Source organism: Salvelinus fontinalis, chromosome 31, assembly GCF_029448725.1.
Source record: "Salvelinus fontinalis isolate EN_2023a chromosome 31, ASM2944872v1, whole genome shotgun sequence".
Taxonomy (NCBI): Eukaryota; Metazoa; Chordata; class Actinopteri; order Salmoniformes; family Salmonidae; genus Salvelinus; species Salvelinus fontinalis.
The window spans coordinates 19,271,998-19,291,422 of NC_074695.1; the positions used below are offsets into that span (position 1 = coordinate 19,271,998).

Genomic DNA, 19,425 nt, shown 5'->3' on the forward strand with positions numbered 1-19,425 from the left:
GGCATTGAACCCACAACCCTGGCATTGCAAGCACCATGATCTACCAACCAAGCCATACCAGACCTGTTGGATGTGAAAAAGATTTGCTAAAGGAGTCTCTTGGCTTGGCTAGATGTGCGACACTACTGATTACATATTTTTAAGAAAACGTGTTGACAATAAATACATTTGTGACAAAGGTATACAATAACCACTAGTTAAGACAAAGAGTTATTGTACTGAATAAGTGGAACTAGATTTATGAAATACATTGTGAAATTAAAATAATTGCCCCACTAATTTTTAAAAATGTTTTACAGATCATGCAAACTTTCATTAGAGCCTAGATGTCAGATAGTCATGTATAAAAATGAAAGATACTTGTTTTACATTTGTCGGCCTATGTTGTAGCTTATTAATTTGTATGTCAGGGTGGTATAGCGTCTTTTATAGGGTCCCATTTTGGAATTGAGAAAGGGGCAAGAGCAGAGAGAGTTTGGGATGTTTTTCTGTCAAACTGTCGACATTCATGGGTTAATAATTTGTCATTTCTTCTCATGCTGCTGATGGCAACAGTGCGCGAAATATCCAGTTATGTACACTCGAGGATACCCTACCGAACTCAACTCTTGCAACTTTGCGCCCACTGATGTTCTTTTGAGTTTCATTTGATTATCTGTCAGTTATAAATTATACTTCAACTTATTTTCGGTTATTTTTTCATAGGTTTCAAAACGATTAAAATAAAGCAGAGGGGAACGAGTCGACTGCTCCTTGCAAAACTAACTTGTGTAATATGTGAGGCTTGTACTCCTACTGCGTGCTGTGTATACGCACTGGATCTCTCTCACTGACTGGCAACGTGAGACCACTGGCAACATAACGTTTTTTATCTCGGAGACAAAAGTAAATGACCATGGGGAAAGTAGATTTAAAAATCCGTTGTATTTTCTTTTTCATCATCATCGCAGTCCAGTGGGGATTTTCAGAGGAATTTGGAGCACACCAGGGAGCAAAAGATATACTTTTACAGGTGAGAATGATTGAAAATTCCTATGGGACTGGACTAATATTGGAAATTATTTTATATTTCTATGGAACTGAATTAATATTGGAAACTTGAAAAACAGGTTACTCAGTCAAGACAGCCTCAAAAAGCATGTTTTTTTTCTTCATAATTTATCCATGGTCAGCTTTCCCCCCCTTATACTATGCTACATTACTTTTTGCACTCAATATGTCATTTTTGCACTCAAGTAGGGTGTAACTTTACTGCACATTACTTTGGGATACAGTGCCTTCAGAAAGTATTCATACCCTTGACTTATTCCACATTTTGTTGTGTTACTGCCTACATTCAAAATAGATTAAATATATATTTTTCTACCCCATCTACACACAATACCCCATAATGACAAAATTAAAACATGTTTTTAGAATTGTTTTGCAAATGTATTGAAGAAGAAATACAGAAATATCTCATTTACATAAGTATTCACACCCCTGAATCAATACATGTTAGAATCACCTTTGGCATCGATTACACATGTGAGTCTTTCTGGGTAAGTCTCTAAGTGCTCTGCACACCTGAATTGTACAATATTTGCACATTATTCCTTTAAAAAATATTCAAGCTCTATCAGGTTGGTTGTTGATCATTGCTAGACAGCCATTTTCAAGTCTTGCCATTGATTTTCAATCTGATTTAAGTCAAACTGTAACAAGGCCACTCAGGAACATTCAATGTCGTTTTGGTAAGCAACTCCAGTGTATATTTGGCCTTGTGTTTCAGGTTATTGTCCTGCTGAAGGTGAATTTGTCTCCCAGTGTCTGTTGGAATATAGACTGAAGCAGGTTTTCCTCTAGGATTTTGCCTGTGCTTAGCTCTATTCCGTTTCAGGGATGTGTTTCGTTGTATTTGCCCCAAATATAACGCTTTGTATTCAGGACAAGTTCATTTCTTTGCCAAATTGTTTGCAGTTTTACTTTAGTGCCTTATTGCAAACAGAATGTATGTTTTTGAATATTTTATTCTGGGTTAGTATTATGGAGTAACAACAATGTTGTTGATCCATCCTCAGTTTTCTCCTCTCCCAGCCATTAAACTCTGTAACTATTTTAAAGTCACCATTGGCCTCATGGTGAAATCACTGAGTGGTTTTCTTCCTCTCCAGCAACTGAGTTAGGAAGGATGCCTGTATCTTTGTAGTGACAAAGTGTAATAAATAACTTTCCATGCTGAAAGGAAGATTCCATTTCTGTTTTTATTTTTTTGTTGCCATCTACCAATATGTGACCTTCTTTGCGAGGCATTGGAAAACCTCCCTGGTCTTTGTTGTTGAATCGTTGTTTGAAATACACTGGTGTACAAAGATGAGGTAGTCATTCAAAAATAATGTTAAACACTATTATTGCACACAGAGTGAGTCAATGCGAGTCAATTGGCTATTTCAGGCACACCCGTTGCTGATAATTGAGCACACAGCCATGCAATCTCCATAGACAAACATTGGCAGTAGAATGGCCTTACTGAAGAGCTCAGTGACTTTCAACGTGGCACCGTCATAGGATGCCACCTTTCCAACAAGTCAGTTTGTAAAATTTCTGCCCTGCTAGAGCTGCCCCGGTCAACTGTAAATGTTTTTATTGTGAAGTGGAAACGTCTAGGCCACACAAGCAGGACCGCCGAGTGCAAAAGTGCATAACGTATAAAAATCGTCTATCCTCGATGGCAAAACTCACTACCGAGTTCCAAACTGTCTCTGGAAGCAACGTCAGCACAAAAACTGTTAGTTGGGAGCTTCATGAAATGGGTTTCCATGGCCGAGCAGCCGCACACAAGCCTAAGATCACCAAGCGTCGGCTGGAGTGATGTAAAGCTCACCGCCATTGGACTCTGAAGCAGTCGAAATGTGTTCTCTGGAGTGATGAATCACGCTTCACCATCTGGCAGTCCAACGGACGAATCTGGGTTTGGTGAATGCCAGGAGAAAGCTACCTGCCCCAATGCATGGAACCAACTGTAAAGTTTGGTGGAGGAGGAATAATGGTCTGAGGTTGTTTTTCATGTTCGAGCTAGGCCCCTTAGTTCCAGTGAAGGGAAATCTTAACGCTACAGCATACAATGACATTCTAGAAGATTCTATGCTTCCAACTTTGTTGCAACAGCTTGGGGAAGGCCCTTTCCTGTTTCAGCATGACAATGCCCCTGTGCACAAAGCGAGGTCCATACAGAAATGGTTTGTCGAGATCAGTGTGGGAGAACTTGACTGGCCTGCACAGAGACCTGACCTCAACCCCATTTAACACCTTTGGGATGAATTGGAACGCTGACTGCGAGTCAGGCCTAATCACCCACAGTGCCTGACTTCACTAATGCGATTGTGGCTGAATGGAAGTCCCCGCAGAAATGTTTCAACATCAATTGGAAAGCCTTCACAGTAGAGTGGAGGCTGTTATAGCAGCAAAGGGGGGACCAACTCCATATTAATGCCCATGATTTTGGAATGAGATGTTCGACGAGCAGGTATCCACATACTTTTGGCAATGTAGTGTAATTCTACTTTGACATTTGTGCCAAAAGGAGGGGATTTTGTAAAGTAACTACAATACTTGTTAGAATTTTGTCACTTTTCCAAGTCAAGTTCTCCTATTTAATACAACTTATTATTGTAGATAAGGACCTAAATGTACTAACTTACATTTTAAATCATCTTCTTTCCCATACAGTGATTTAGGGCAACTCTGTGGTCTTAAGTAACTACTAAGCAAGCTTTTATGAATCTATTAAGATTTTAAAGCTTTGCGCAATGTTCAGAAGGCATCAGCTTGTTTTGATTAAATTTTTCCAAACTACAGGACTCCAGGAATCTGTTACTGTCAGGGCACTGGTGTGAATAAATGTTCCTTATTGCTGCGCTCAATCCCATAGTTAGGATTCATTACACTTTTATTAACTTTCTCTCTGTTATTTTCTCTCCAGAGAGTGAGACGCCAGAGCAAAGCAGCTAAATTTGTGGTGAGTATGAGCTACATGAAACAGCCTGTTGTTCATGACCCAGTCCCAGTGGAATGTGTCATAAGCAAAACAAAACATTCAAATCAGGGATATCTGGCTAGCGACAAAAGTGGCGGCTTAGGGCCCCGCGTGACTAACAAAATCAATTGGGCCCCCTGGAGGTCAAGGCCCTTGGGCACGTGCCCTGCCTGCCAGGTCGATAATTCAGCCACAATTAATACAAGTTTACTGTAGATACTGTCGCTGGCTAGACTAACTAGACTAATTTACCAATCCATTTTTATGTTTTACTAACCGGGTAATTGAGTGACTGTCAGTGAGTGACATATAACAAGAGGAAAACTCATCAGTAAATTGAGTCCCCCCACCAAAAAAGTAGCTACGTCCCTGCTGACAGTCACTCAATTAGCCAGTGGTGTAATGTACTTAAGTAAAAATACTTTGAAGTACTACTTAAGTAGTTTTTTTGGGTATCTGGACTTTTTTGCCAACTTTTACTTTTATTTCATTACATTCCTAAAGAAAATAATGTACTTTTTACTTCATACATTTTCCCTGACGCCCAAAACTACTCGTTACAGTTTGACAGGAAAATGGTCCAATTCACGCACTTATCAAGAGAACCTCCCTGGTCATCCCTACTGCCTCTGATCAGGCAGACTCACTAATCACAAATATTTTCATTTGTAAATAATGTCTGAGTGTTGGAGTGTACCCCTGGCTATCTGTAAATGAAAAAATGTAATTGTTCCGTCTGGTTTGCTTAATATAAGGAATTTATACTTTTACTTTGACTTTTGATACTTAAGTATATTTTAACAGTTCCATTTGCTTTTGATACTTGAGTATAATTAAAACCAAATACTTTTAGACTTTTACTGAAGTAGTATTTTACTGGGTGATTTTCACTTTAACTTGAGTTTTACTTTTACTCAAGTATAGTAATTGAGTACTTTTTCCACCACTAGCCCATGTCAGCAACATTTTATAGATGGCTTTAAAACTGCTAAATGTTCTCTCCGTCTCATGGCATAATGTGAAGAAATGCAGGAAATTAGCTTTAAAAGTGCAACATTTTCTCTCCATCTCATAGGAAAATGTTTAGAACTGTATTAAATATGCTTTAAAACTGAATTTCTTTCTCTCAGACCCATGGCAAAATTAATAGAATTGCATGAAATTAGATTTAAAACTGCAAAATGTTTTCTCTGCCCCATGGAGGCATTTGTAGAGTTGCAGAAATGTTCCTTTAAAACATTTTTCTCAACGCCCCATGCTATTCCATATTGGTTCAACGTAATTTTGTGGAAAGAACTTTTCTTTTTGAAAATTCTAGTGTCAAAATTGACTACAAAGTGTAAAATAGGATAATTTTGGTCATAAAGTCAGTCTCAACTGAGATTTGCGAGATGATAGGGAAACATTTTATGTCACGCAGTGAATGGTCTCATAACAGTTTTCCATTGGTTGGGTTTGTTTTAATCCTGCCCACCTGCTCACAGCTGGCAGCACCCAATAAATATCCCTATGGGGCTAGTGAGGGACCATCAGTAAATTACACACTGTACATGGGACAATATTGTTAAAGGTCAATATCTACAAATAACAATGACTTCAAAACCTCAAACCAACTACAAATTGTAGAAATGCATATTCAAATATTGAAAGCATTTAATGAGACAACTGACAAATGTGCAACATGAAAATGTTGTCCCATTTACATTGTGTAGTTCATTGACTGTTCCTAACTAGCCCCAGAGCTAGGCTATTCAAAGTCAAAACAACTTTGCCACGGTCGCCCACCAGCCGGCTGAAGCTAATTGGCTAAATAATTTAGCTTACGCTTCCCACCTGCGAACACACACAAGAGACACCCACATCAAACCAAAGCCTGAACCAACTCATATTTGAATTCAGTTTCTTAATGAACCAAATCTAAAACAAGGCCACATCAGGAAATGGATAGCAACATAATGATTAAAGACACTAGTATTAGGTTAGGAAAAAGTCATGCTGCAAGTGAAGATCTACCTATCATTCTCATTGCAATCTGTAGTTATAACCTGTGTGCCACACAGAGTAAGAAACCATGCAGTACTCAATGGAGGCAACACTTTATTTGACGCTTTGAATGTTGCCAGTGACAGAATGTAAATCATCCATTATTACTCCAACGTGATAGGTCTCTGATGTGTCAGAAATCTTGTCCACTGTCTTTGATACCAGTGAGTAACGAGAAACAGGTCTGTCTGTCCCTGTCTGTCGCTGTCTGTCTGTCTGTCTGTCAGTACCTCAGGTCTGTCTGTCTGTCTGTCAGTACCTCAGGTCTGTCTGTCTGTCTGTGTCCTGGCCTAGCAGTAATGTGGCCCAGCTGACCAGATTGGTCTCAGCAGGGCCAAGAATTAGCCAAGTAAACAAGGGGGTGGGAGGGATATCTTGCAGAGTGTGGCTTTGTATCATTTGTCTAAACTTGTCAAGCCACTGAAGCCAGGGTAAAAAGCCCAGTAATACTTGGATTTCCAATTCCAAAAGAGCCTGACCAGGACTCAAACCTGGGTCTTCTCAACTGTCAGTCAAACAGCCATTACACCAAGAAGTCCAAAGATCTTCATGAGGTCGCTATTGGTTTTGTACTAGGGTAGCTATATGAAGATTTCATCAGATCAAATGTATATGTTCCTTGCTGAAGGTTTGGTGTGTCTTGTGTGTTCACAGCTGAAGGTGACAGACTACCATGTGAGGTGTTCTGTCATGTCTCGCTATGCCCACACCACAATCCAGAGCTCTGTGTGGAACCAGCTACCTGTCACCAAGGAGGCAGCCTTTGAGGTGGACCTGCCGTCTGCTGCATTCATCTCCAACTTCACCATGTGAGTCAGAATCACACGCTTCAAGTCAAGTTTACTTTATTATCCTCTCTCTCTCTCCCTCTTTCCCCTCTTGTGTTCTTATAAGACACCTCATCACAGGTAGTGGGCATGTAATCAAATTAATTGTTCTTTCCCTTGGAATGATATCCTTCTTGCCTGGGTCCCAGTTTGTTTCTGCTCCCTTGCCAACTACTTATGCTTGACAATGAGGGACGAGGAGTTGGCATTATAGCACAAACAGACTGGCACTCAGGCTATTGTCCTTCAGGATCAAAAGGACTTTTATTTTCAACCGTGAAGGAGATCGTTCACATGCGGGAGACAGTATGACTCACCTCAGAGAGTATAACATTAAATTAGTACATAGAAATATAGAAAAAGCAGGGTAAAATAAGGTAGTAAATAAACGAAACAAATCCTGAATACCAGTCAGGTCAGTGGTTCCAAATAAAAACTTCAAAGGAATTATGTCAGGAATTATGTCAGGAACTGACATTCCGTTCAGTGTGGAAAGGAGACACATAATTTGATTACTAAGAGGGCAGAAAACTACTCTCCCACTCTCCTTTTAAAAAAAACTAGAAATATAAACAAGATTAAAAAAGTCAACATTACAGACCCAACGAGGAACCGTAGTCTGTGGGTTTGGGAGGAGAAGCGGCTCAGAAGGGGGAAGAGTCGGAGGGACCTTCGAAGCAGATGAATACCCGGCTTTATAAATGTACGTCAGAAAGTTATAAAAAAAATGACATGAGGTTGGTCTGTTTTCTTCCCCCTCTCTCTCTTGCGGAGTTTACCAAGGCACTGAGCCAAGGTGCACGCTCACACATACAACTACATACTGACACACAGCCTACACACGTCACGCACAGACCCATTTACATGTAGTTTTAGTTTAACATGCATATAATCTCATAATCTCTTTTACTGTCAGTCACACACACACACACACACACACACAACTCACACTCGACACACTCTCGACACACTCGCCTGCTCGTCACCAACTAACTCGGAAAATAGCCGTGCGACTCTATTTCTTTAGTTCAGTGGCGTTTCTCAACGTGGGACTGAGGGCCTTGTGTTCTGTGTGTAGGTCAATCAATTGCAGCCGTTCCCAGTTCCCACTCCCTCTCAGCTACACATACATACAGGCCGCTATATTTTCCACCCTGATAAAACCAACATTCCATTCTGCTCTGTGTCTGAAACAAGACTTGCTTCAAGGCTGCAGTTTATTTCGGTTGGTCCCTGTTGGTTTTTATTTTAATATATTTGTTCAAAGGACCTTATTTTAGCACATAAACTGTATGATTGGGATTAAGGTCTATGTGTGAGCTCTGGGCCAGTTTGATTGGGAAATGGTTGGGAAATTGTTGGATGTAGATTCTCCAGGGGCCATGGATGGGGTTTCCGAGTGTTACTCGATCTCTTTCCAGTAGTCAGGTGTGGGTCCCAAATACCACTCTATTCCCTATATACAGTGCCTTTGGAAAGTATTCAGATCCCTTGACTTTATCCACATTTTGTTACATTACAGCCTTATTTTTCCTGATAAATCTACACACAATACCCCATAATGACAATCCGAAAACAGGCCATTTAGAAAAAACTAAAATACATTATTTACATAAGTATTCAGACCCTTTGCTATGAGACTCGAAATTGAGCTCAAGTGCATCCTGTTTCCATTGATCATCCTTAAGATGTTTTTACAACTTGATTGGAATCCACCACCAGAATCCATCCGGCCAAACTTAGAAATTGGAGGAGAAGAGCCTTGCTCAGGGAGGTGACCAAGAACTCAATGGTCACTCTGACAGAGCTCCAGAGTTCCTCTGTGGAGATGGGAGATCTTCCAGAAGGACAACTATCTCTGCAGCACTCCACCAATCAGGCCTTTATGGTAATGTGGCCAGGCGGAAGCTACTCCTCAGTAAAAAGCACGACAGCCCGCTTGGAGTTTGCCAAAAGGCACCTAAAGACTCTTACACCATGACATACAAGATTCTCTGGTCTGATGAAACCAAGATTAAACTCTTTGGCCTGAATGCCAAGTGTCACGTCTGGAGGAAACCTGGCTCCATCCTCCTCTGTGGAGATGGGAGAACCTTCCAGAAGGACAACCATTAGGATCGATCTTCTTTGGAGAATAAAACACACAGGGAAGCATACAAAGCTCTCCCTCGCCTTGGCAAATCTGACCATAATTCTAACCTCCTGATTCCCGCTTACAAGCAAAAATTAAAGCAGGAAGCACCAGTGACTAGATCAATAACAAGTGGTCAGATGAAGCAGATGCTAAGCCACAGGACTGTTTTGCTAGCCCAGACTGTAATATGTTCCGGGATTCCTCCGATGGCATTGAGGAGTACACCACATCAGTAATTGGCTTCAACAATAAGTGCATAGATGACGTCGTCCCCACAGTGACCGTACATACCCCAACCAGAAGCCATGGATTACAGGCAAAATCCGCACTGAGCTAAATGGTAGACCTGCCGCTTTCAAGGAGTTGGACTCTAATCCGGAAACTTACAAGAAATCCTGCTATGCCCTCAGACGAACCATCAAACAGGCAAAGCGTCAATACAGGACTAAGATTGAATCGTACTACACCGGCTCTGACACTCGTCGGATGTGGCAGGGCTTGCAAACCATTACAGACTACAAAGGGAAGCAGAGCTAAACTACTTCTATGCTCGCTTTGAGGCAAATGACACTGAAACATGCATGAGAGCACCAGCTGTTCCGGGAGACTGTGGGATCACCCTCTCCGCAGCCGATGTGGGTAAGACCTTTAACCTGTTGAGGACAGAGGGCGCTGTTTTCACTTTGGGGGGAAAACGTGCCCAATTTAAACGGCCTCGTACTCAATTCTTGCTCGTACAATATTCATATTATTATTACTATTGGATAGAAAACACTCTCTAGTTTCTAAAACCGTTTGAATTATATCTGTGAGTAAAACAGAACTCATTTGGCACAAACTTCCTGACCAGGAAGTGGAAAATCTGAAATCGATGCTCTCTTCTAGGTTCTGCCTATAAATGGGCATGATAGGTATTAGTATACATGCACGTCATACACCTTCCCCTGGATGTCAAGAGGCGGTGAGAGAAGAAATGGAGTGTTTATCTTGGTCTGAGATGGAATAAGTCCTCTTGGAATGACGTGTCACCCATTTCCTGTTTTCAGGAAGGCGCGAGGTTGGACCTGGAATTGCCTTCTGAAAAGCTTTCGTTATAGGCGACTACTATCTCCGGCTTTGATTTTATTTGATATATGTGACAATATCATCGTAAAGTATGTTTTTTCAATATAGTTTAATCAGATTATTGAAATTTTTTCGGGAGTTTTGCCGTGTTCCGTTCTCTTCCGTTTGTTGACATGGAGAGATTCGTGCCACTTGGCTAGTGTGCTTGCTAAATCGAGAGGGAAAGAGGCCGTTCTAAATCCAAACAACGATTGTTCTTGACAAAGGACCCCTTGTCCAACATTCTGATGAAAGATCAGCAAAAGTAGGAAACATTTTATGATGCTATTTCATATATCTGTCGTACATGTGAACTAGTCGTTGGCGCCCAGCTTTTGGGTACTCTCTAGCTATACCGAAGCTGTATGTCGTAATGAAGTTATTTTTAGAATTCTAACACGGCGATTTCATTAAGAACTAATGGATCTATCATTTCCTATACAACATGTATTTTTTAGTTATGTTTATGAATAGCTATTTGGTCAGAATATGTGTGTCAGAAAAAGTGTCAGAAGAAAATCTGGATGTTGTGGGAAAAGGTAGCTGCGTTAGCACAATGTATAACCACTGATTTCAGCTCTAAATATGCACATTTTTGAACAAAACATAAGTGTATGTATAACCTGATGTTATAGGACTGTGATCTGATGAACCTTATCAAGGTTTGTCAAAAATTATATATCTTTTACTGGTTTGTTACGATCGCTAACTTTTGCTGCTGGGAAATGGCTTGTGTTTCTGTCTATTGTGGTAACCTAATATAACGCTATATTGCGTTTTCGCTGTAAAACACTTTAAAAAATCTGAAATATTGGCTGGAATCACAAGATGCCTGTCTTTCATTTGCTGTACACTATATATTTTTCAGAAATGTTTTATGATGAGTATTTAGGTATTTGGCGTTGGTGTCCGCTCTGCCTTTTCAGTGGAATGTGGGAGGAGTTCCGCTGGCGGAACGCCAGAGCAGTACAGGTTAAACAGGTCAACATTCACAAGGCTGCGGGGCCAGATGGATTACCAGGACGTGTACTGTGAGCATGCGCTGACCAACTGGCAAGTGTCTTCACTGACATTTCAATCTCTCAGTGTTCGAGTCTATAATACCAACATGTTTTAAGCAGACCACCATAGTGCCTGGGCCCAAGAACACTAAGGTAACCTGCCCAAATGACTACCGACCCATAGCACTCATGTCTGTAGCCATGACGTGCTTTGAAAGGCTGGTTATGGCTCACATCAACACCATTATCCCAGAAACCCTAGACCCACTATAATTTGCATACCGCCCCAACAGATCCACAGATGATGCAATATCTATTGCACTCCACACTGCCCTTTCCCACCTGGACAAAGGGAACACCTATGTGAGAATGCTATTCATTGACTACAGCTCAGCTTTCAACACCATAGTGCCCTCAAAGCTCATCACTAAGCTAAGGACCATGGGACTAAACACCTCCCTCTGCAACTGGATCCTGGACTTCCTGATGGGCCGCCCCTAGGTGGTAAGGGTAGGTAACAACACATCCACCATGCTGATCCTCAACAGAGGGGCCCCTCAGGGGTGCTTGCGCAGTCCCCTCCTGTTCTCCCTGTTCACTCATGACTGCACGGCCAGGCACGACTCCAACACAATCATTAAGTTTGCCGATGGCATAATAGCCTGATCACCGACAATGACGAGACAGCCTATATGGAGGAGGTCAGAGACCTGGTCGTGTGGTAACAGGACAACAACCTCCCCCTCAACGTGATCAAGACAAAGAAGATAATTGTGGACTACAGGAAAAAGAGGACCGAGCACGCCTCCATTCTCATCGACAGGGCTGCAGTGGAGCAGGTTGAGAGCTTCAAGTTCCTTGGTGTCCACATCACCAACAAATTAACATGGTCCAAGCACACTGAGACAGTCGTGAGGCGGGCGCGACAAAACCTATTCCCCCTCAGGAGACTGAAAAGATTTGGCATGGGTCCTCAGATCCTCAAAATGTTCTACAGCTGCATCATCGAGAGCATCCTGACTGGTTGCATCACTGCCTGGTATGGCAACTGCTCGGCCGCCGACCGCAAGGCACTACAGAAGGTAGTGCGTAAGGCCCAGTTCATCACTGGGGCTAATCTTCCTGCCATCCAGGACTTCTATACCAGGCGGTGTCAGAGGAAGGCCCTAAAAATTGTCAAAGACTCCAGCCACCCTAGTCATAGATTGTTCTCTCTTCTACTGCATGGCAAGCGGTCATTTTGGACGTTTTTCAAAACATCTTTAAAAAACGACAGAGTACCACTTCTCTCATGTCACCATCGAGCAATGGAGAAGAACCACTATCACTGCCCGGCCATTTCACCAAGATGAAATTATTTTTTAAATGGATGGATGGGCACAACTAAGTTTGTTAATTTGTGTTTTTAAAAAGTTTCTAGAAGCGAAGAAGCAGGGTGTTCCATGATGTCATATCCTGTGTTTAATCGATTGGTTGCTTACTGTGTAATCTGCATTGCCATTGGCTAGTTATGACTGGTTAATCACTTTGTTTTTGTCATTGTTTTTGTTCATCGGGCCAGTCAATTTTGCATTTCTTCAGTATTTTTGAGCATGTCAAATTCGTGATGGTAAATGCCTATTGAAACATATTGCAAATGGACAGTACATTTGCAATAAGATTCAACAGTGAAAAAACATCACCAAATGAACATGATGAAATCAACACAACGAGCGATGGAGAGGAACCACTATCACTGCCCGGCCATCCCGAGTTCATCGGCCCAGTCAATTTTGCATTTCTGCAGTACTTTTGAGCATGTCAAATTCGTTATGGTAAATACCCATTGAAACATATTGCAAATGGACAGCCGTGCACCTGGTGATTGGAATGTGTTACCAGGAGCACATTTTAAAATGTTTTTTAATGCCTTTAGGGGGGAGCAAGGGGTCTACAGTTGGGTAGGGAGCACCCCCCCACCAGGGCCCATCCAATAGGGGGTGCCCCTGGTCATTTTGGACATTTTTCAAAATATTGTTAAAAAACAACAGAGTCTCACTTCTCATTTACATTTACATTTAAGTCATTTAGCAGACGCTCTTATCCAGAGCGACTTACAAATTGGTCCATTCACCTTATGATATCCAGTGGAACAACCACTTTACAATAGTGCATCTAAATCTTTTAAGGGAGGGGGGGGGGTTAGAAGGATTACTTTATCCTATCCTAGGTATTCCTTAAAGAGGTGGGGTTTCAGGTGTCTCCGGAAGGTGGTGATTGACTCCGCTGACCTGGCGTCGTGAGGGAGTTTGTTCCACCATTGGGGTGCCAGAGCAGCGAACAGTTTTGACTGGGCTGAGCGGGAACTGTACTTCCTTAGAGGTAGGGAGGCGAGCAGGCCAGAGGTGGATGAACGCAGTGCCCTTGTTTGGGTGTAGGGCCTGATCAGAGCCTGAAGGTACGGAGGTGCCGTTCCGCTCACAGCTCCGTAGGCAAGCACCATGGTCTTGTAGCGGATGCGAGCTTCAACTGGAAGCCAGTGGAGAGAGCGGAGGAGCGGGGTGACGTGAGAGAACTTGGGAAGTTTGAACACCAGACGGGCTGCGGCGTTCTGGATGAGTTGTAGGGGTTTAATGGCACAGGCAGGGCGCCCAGCCAACAGCGAGTTGCAGTAATCCAGACGGGAGATGACAAGTGCCTGGATTTAGACCTGCGCCGCTTTCTGTGTGAGGCAGGGTCGTACTCTGCGAATGTTGTAGAGCATGAACCTACAGGAACGGGTCACCGCCTTGATGTTAGTTGAGAACGACAGGGTGTTGTTCAGGATCACGCCAAGGTTCTTAGCACTCTGGGAGGAGGACACAATAGAGTTGTCAACCGTGATGGCGAGATCATGGAACGGGCAGTCCTTCCCCGGGAGGAAGAGCAGCTCCGTCTTGCCGAGGTGCAGCTTGAGGTGGTGATCCGCCATCCACACTGATATGTCTGCCAGACATGCAGAGATGCGATTCGCCACCTGGTTATCAGAAGGGGAAAAGGAGAAGATTAATTGTGTGTTGTCTGCATAGCAATGATAGGAGAGACCATGTGAGGATATGACAGAGCCAAGTGACTTGGTGTATAGCGAGAATAGGAGAGGGCCTGGAACAGAGCCCTGGGGGACACCAGTGGTGAGAGCACGTGGTGCGGAGACAGATTCTCGCCACGCCACCTGGTAGGAGCGACCTGTCAGGTAGGACGCAATCCAAGCGTGGGCTGCGCCGGAGATGCCCAACTCGGAGAGGGTGGAGAGGAGGATCTGATGGTTCACAGTATCAAAGGCAGCCGATAGGTCTAGAAGGATGAGAGCAGAGGAGACAGAGTTAGCTTTAGCAGTGCGGAGCGCCTCCGTGACACAGAGAAGAGCAGTCTCAGTTGAATGACTAGTCTTGAAACCTGACTGATTTGGATCAAGAAGGTCATTCTGAGAGAGATAGCAGGAGAGCTGGCTAAGGACGGCACGTTCAAGAGTTTTGGAGAGAAAAGAAAGAAGGGATACTGGTCTGTAGTTGTTGACATCGGAGGAATCGAGTGTAGGTTTTTTCAGAAGGGGTGCAACTCTCGCTCTCTTGAAGACGGAAGGGACGTAGCCAGCGGTCAAGGATGAGTTGATGAGCGAGGTGAGGTAAGGGAGGAGGTCTCCGGAAATGGTCTGGAGAAGAGAGGAGGGGATAGGGTCAAGCGGGCAGGTTGTTGGGCGGCCGGCCGTCACAAGACGCGAGATTTCATCTGGAGAGAGAGAGGAGAAAGAGGTCAAAGCACAGGGTAGGGCAGTGTGAGCAGAACCAGCGGTGTCGTTTGACTTAGCAAACGAGGATCGTATGTTGTCGATCTTTTTTTCAAAATGTTTGACGAAGTCATCCGCAGAGAGGGAGGAGGGGGGGAGGGGGAGGAGGATTCAGGAGGGAGGAGAAGGTGGCAAAGAGCTTCCTAGGGTTAGAGGCAGATGCTTGGAATTTAGAGTGGTAGAAAGTGGCTTTAGCAGCAGAGACAGAAGAGGAAAATGTAGAGAGGAGGGAGTGAAAGGATGCCAGGTCCGCAGGTAGGCGAGTTTTCCTCCATTTCCGCTCGGCTGCCCGGAGCCCTGTTCTGTGAGCTCGCAATGAGTCGTCGAGCCACGGAGCAGGAGGGGAGGACCGAGCCGGCCTGGAGGATAGGGGACATAGAGAGTCAAAGGATGCAGAAAGGGAGGAGAGGAGGGTTGAGGAGGCAGAATCAGGAGATAGGTTGGAGAAGGTTTGAGCAGAGGGAGGAGATGATAGGATGGAAGAGGAGAGAGTAGCGGGGGAGAGAGAGCAAAGGTTGGGACGGTGCGATACCATCCGAGTAGGGGCAGAGTGGGAAGTGTTGGATGAGAGCGAGAGGGAAAAGGATACAAGATAGTGGTCGGAGACTTGGAGGGGAGTTGCAATGAGATTAGTGGAAGAACAGCATCTAGTAAAGATGAGGTCAAGCGTATTGCCTGCCTTGTGAGTAGGGGGGGAAGGTGAGAGGGTGAGGTCAAAAGAGGAGAGGAGTGGAAAGAAGGAGGCAGAGAGGAATGAGTCAAAGGTAGACGTGGGGAGGTTAAAGTTACCCAGAACTGTGAGAGGTGAGCCATCCTCAGGAAAGGAACTTATCAAGGCGTCAAGCTCATTGATGAACTCTCCAAGGGAACCTGGGGGGCGATAAATGATAAGGATGTTAAGCTTGAAAGGGCTGGTAACTGTGACAGAATGGAATTCAATAGAGGCGATAGACAGATGGGTCAGGGGAGAAAGAGAGAATGTCCACTTGGGAGAGATGAGGATCCCAGTGCCACCACCCCGCTGACCAGAAGCTCTCGGGGTGTGCGAGAACACGTGGGCAGACGAGGAGAGAGCAGTAGGAGTAGCAGTGTTATCTGTGGTAATCCATGTTTCCGTCAGTGCCAAGAAGTCGAGGGACTGGAGGGAAGCATAGGCTGAGATGAACTCTGCCTTGTTGGCCGCAGATCGGCAGTTCCAGAGGCTGCCGGAGACCTGGAACTCCACGTGGGTTGTGCGCGCTGGGACCACCAGGTTAGAGTGGCAGCGGCCACGCGGTGTGAAGCGTTTGTATGGTCTGTGCAGACAGGAGAGAACAGGGATAGACAGACACATAGTTGACATTCTACAGAAGAGGCTACGCTAATGCAAAGGAGATTGGAATGACAAGTGGACAACACGTCTCGAATGTTCAGAAAGTTAAGCTTACGTTGCAAAAATCTTATTGACTAAAATGATTAAAATGATACAGTACTGCTGGCTGGTGAAGTAGGCTAGCTAGCAGTGGCTGCGTTGTTGACTTTGTTTGAAAGTGTAGCTGGCTAGGTAACCTCGATAACTGGCTAGGTAACCTCGATAACCTCGATAATTACTCTAAACTACACAATTATCTTAGATACAAAGACAGCAAGGACAACTATGTATCTAGCTACACTACACTAATCAAATCGTTCCGTTGTAATGTATTATTCGTTTCTACAGTGCTGCTAGTCGGTAGAAGTTGACTAGCTAGCTAGCTATTGTTGACTAGGTAGGAGAACGGTGGCGCGGCGACGAAAATAGCTGGCTAGCTAACCTCAATAATTACTCTAAACTGCCCAATTATCTTAGATACAAAGACAGCAAAGACAACTATATAGCTAGCTAACACTACACTAATCAAATCGTTCCGTTCTCCCTCATCATACATGACAAATAGACCATCTAGGTTGATTAATGGCTTAACATAGTGCTATATTTCATTTGGGCAGTATGAATGCAATTTGGACATGGTTCACTGACTTTTGGGTTTGGAAACCGACTTCCTGTGATCGTACATGGCAAATGGACATAACATCCTGATTTGGCACTTTTAATACTTTCATATTGCTTTTGGACGTTTCTTATGGCATTTGGCAATGGTTCACTGACTTTTGACTTCGACTTTTGACTTCCTCATATTGCAAATGGAAAAAACATATGCCTCATGGACAAGTTAAAAAAAATATGACAATACAATATGACAATGGTATGTTCATACAGTTCTTATACATGTATAAATGACAATGAAATTCACAGAATTCCGAAAAACTGTCCAGAAAGGACTTTTTTAGAGGGGGATAAATTATTAATTGTTTTCTTCAGATTTTCAATGCTAATGCATTCAATGCTAATGCAGTACGCCACAGGGTGTTTTTGTGCTGGTCAAGGGCAGTCAAGTCTGGAGTGAACCAAGGGCTATATCTGTTCTTAGTTCTACACTTTTTGAATGGGGAGTGCTTATTTAACTTCTTGACGCTAGGGGCCAGATTTTAATTTTAATTTTAAATAACGTTCCCAAGGTAAACAAACTATTTCTCAGGTCCAGATCGTAGAATATGCATATAATTTACAGATTAGGATAGAAAACACTCCAAAGTTTCCAAAACTGTCAAAATATTGTCTGTGAGTATAACAAAAACTGATTTTGCAGGCGAAAACCTGAGGAAATCTAACCCGGAAGTGATTATTAATTTTTTTAATCTGTGTTTCATTTCCCGTCTTTCTTCCATTTAAAGGGGTATCAACCAGATTCATTTTCCAATGGCTTCCTCAGGCTGTGACCAGGCTTTAGACATAGTTTCAGGCTTTTATTTTGAAAAATGAGCGACATTTTTCAAAACTAGTCAGGTGTCCTTTGATTAGTTCCTACGCGCGAGAGGGGTAGCTCTCCATTTTCTTTCTCTCTTTTATTGAATAGGTTACGGTCCGGTTGAAATATTATCAATTATGTTTGTTAAAAACAACCTGAGGATTGATTATAAAAAACATTTGACATGTTTCTATGAACATTACGGATACTTTTTTGAATTTTCGTCGAACGGAACGAGGCTGTAGTTTTCTGAACATAACACGCAACACAAAGGGCGTTTTTTTGTTATAAAAGTAATATTTATCGAGCAAAAATAACATTTATTGTGTAACTGGGAGTCTCGTGAGTGCAAACATCCAAAGACCGCTAGCCGTGGCTAACAAAGACTAGTAGCTAGTTAGCTGGCTAGCTCCTGATGGAAGTTCCAGTTATAAGAATAAAAATAGCAGATCCGTACCACATTGGGTGAGGCGGGTTGCAGGAAAGTATATTTAGTTCATAGATAGAAAGTGAGATTAAGATATATACGAAAAAGACCGGCTATTTACACAGGATAAGACAAAGACAAACACACGTCCGACTGCTACATCATCTTGTATGGCATTGTGTGTGTGTGCTCAAACACACATGCATGTGGGGGTCTGGGAGAGGAAGTGTGTCAGTCTTATGAATGGGCATGTGCCTGAGCTCAATTTTATACACTAACTGTAGTCTCACCCATTAATTTCTAATGACCGGTCATTTTTGGCCGGGAACACCACAGTTGTACAAAGTTAAATAAAACACCCAACATTTTATGAAAATCATGAAAATGTATTTTGTGTGTTCAGATGCCCTTTGTGGACAAAGTCATGGAACCTTATGACAATCAGATTCAATTAACTACATTTTTCTGAGAGAACTTGTAAATCAGTCCAATTTGACCGGAACACAGCAGGAGGGTTAAACTGCATTGTTGGTTCGGGGCTCGTAAGTAGCATTTCACATTAAGGTCTACACCTGTTGTATTCGGCGCATGTGACTAATACAAATTGATTTGATTTGATTTGAAAACCTTCTCCAGAGCGCTCAGGACCTCAGACTGGGGCTAAGGTTCACCTTCCAACAGGACTGCGACCCTAAGTGCACATCCAAGACAACACAGGAGTGGCTCCGGCACAAATCTCTGAATGTCATTGAGAGTCCCAGCCAGAGCCCGGACTTGAACCTGATCTAACATCTCTGGAGAGACCTGAAAATAGCTGTGCAGCAACGAATAAGGCTGTAAAGTAACATAATGTGGAAAAGGGGTTGGTCATGCAAAGCCAAAGCCCCCTAAAGGGAGAGCATAATAAACAAGGAAATTCTCAAAGCTGCTAATGAGAACCTTGACGACCTTGTACCTAGCCGGTGGGGATTCCGGTGGGGTGCCCCCACCCAGGCAGTGGCAGTGCTGGTAACACTAGCTGCAGTAACCCATGGGGAGGGGGTCACACTCGGACATTCAGAGAGGGGGTATATTATTGTGGCCCTGGTGGCACGAAACCAATCGGACTGCATGGAGATGCTTGGGAACATGGTCAAAATGGATGACCGTATTGTGGGTGTTTCAGGAAGAAGGTGTACATTTGACCTCCATCATCTAGGATGTGACAATGGTAAATAAATCTCTACATTTATGCTCATTTT

The 19,425-nt window shown here is 43.2% G+C and overlaps 1 protein-coding gene across 1 annotated transcript in view; it reads left to right on the forward strand.

Annotated features, from left to right (window-relative positions):
• The first annotated feature begins 536 nt into the window (after positions 1–536).
• The window catches only part of LOC129829754 (inter-alpha-trypsin inhibitor heavy chain H6-like), a 45,948-nt gene continuing 27,059 nt past the window's right edge, over positions 537–19,425 (forward strand). Inside the window, exons 1-3 of the mRNA XM_055891648.1 lie at positions 537–1,012; positions 3,962–3,997; positions 6,713–6,867. Of these exons, the coding sequence (XP_055747623.1) occupies positions 890–1,012; positions 3,962–3,997; positions 6,713–6,867 (314 nt within the window). The 5' untranslated portion in view covers positions 537–889. The remainder of the gene's footprint in view (positions 1,013–3,961; positions 3,998–6,712; positions 6,868–19,425) is intronic.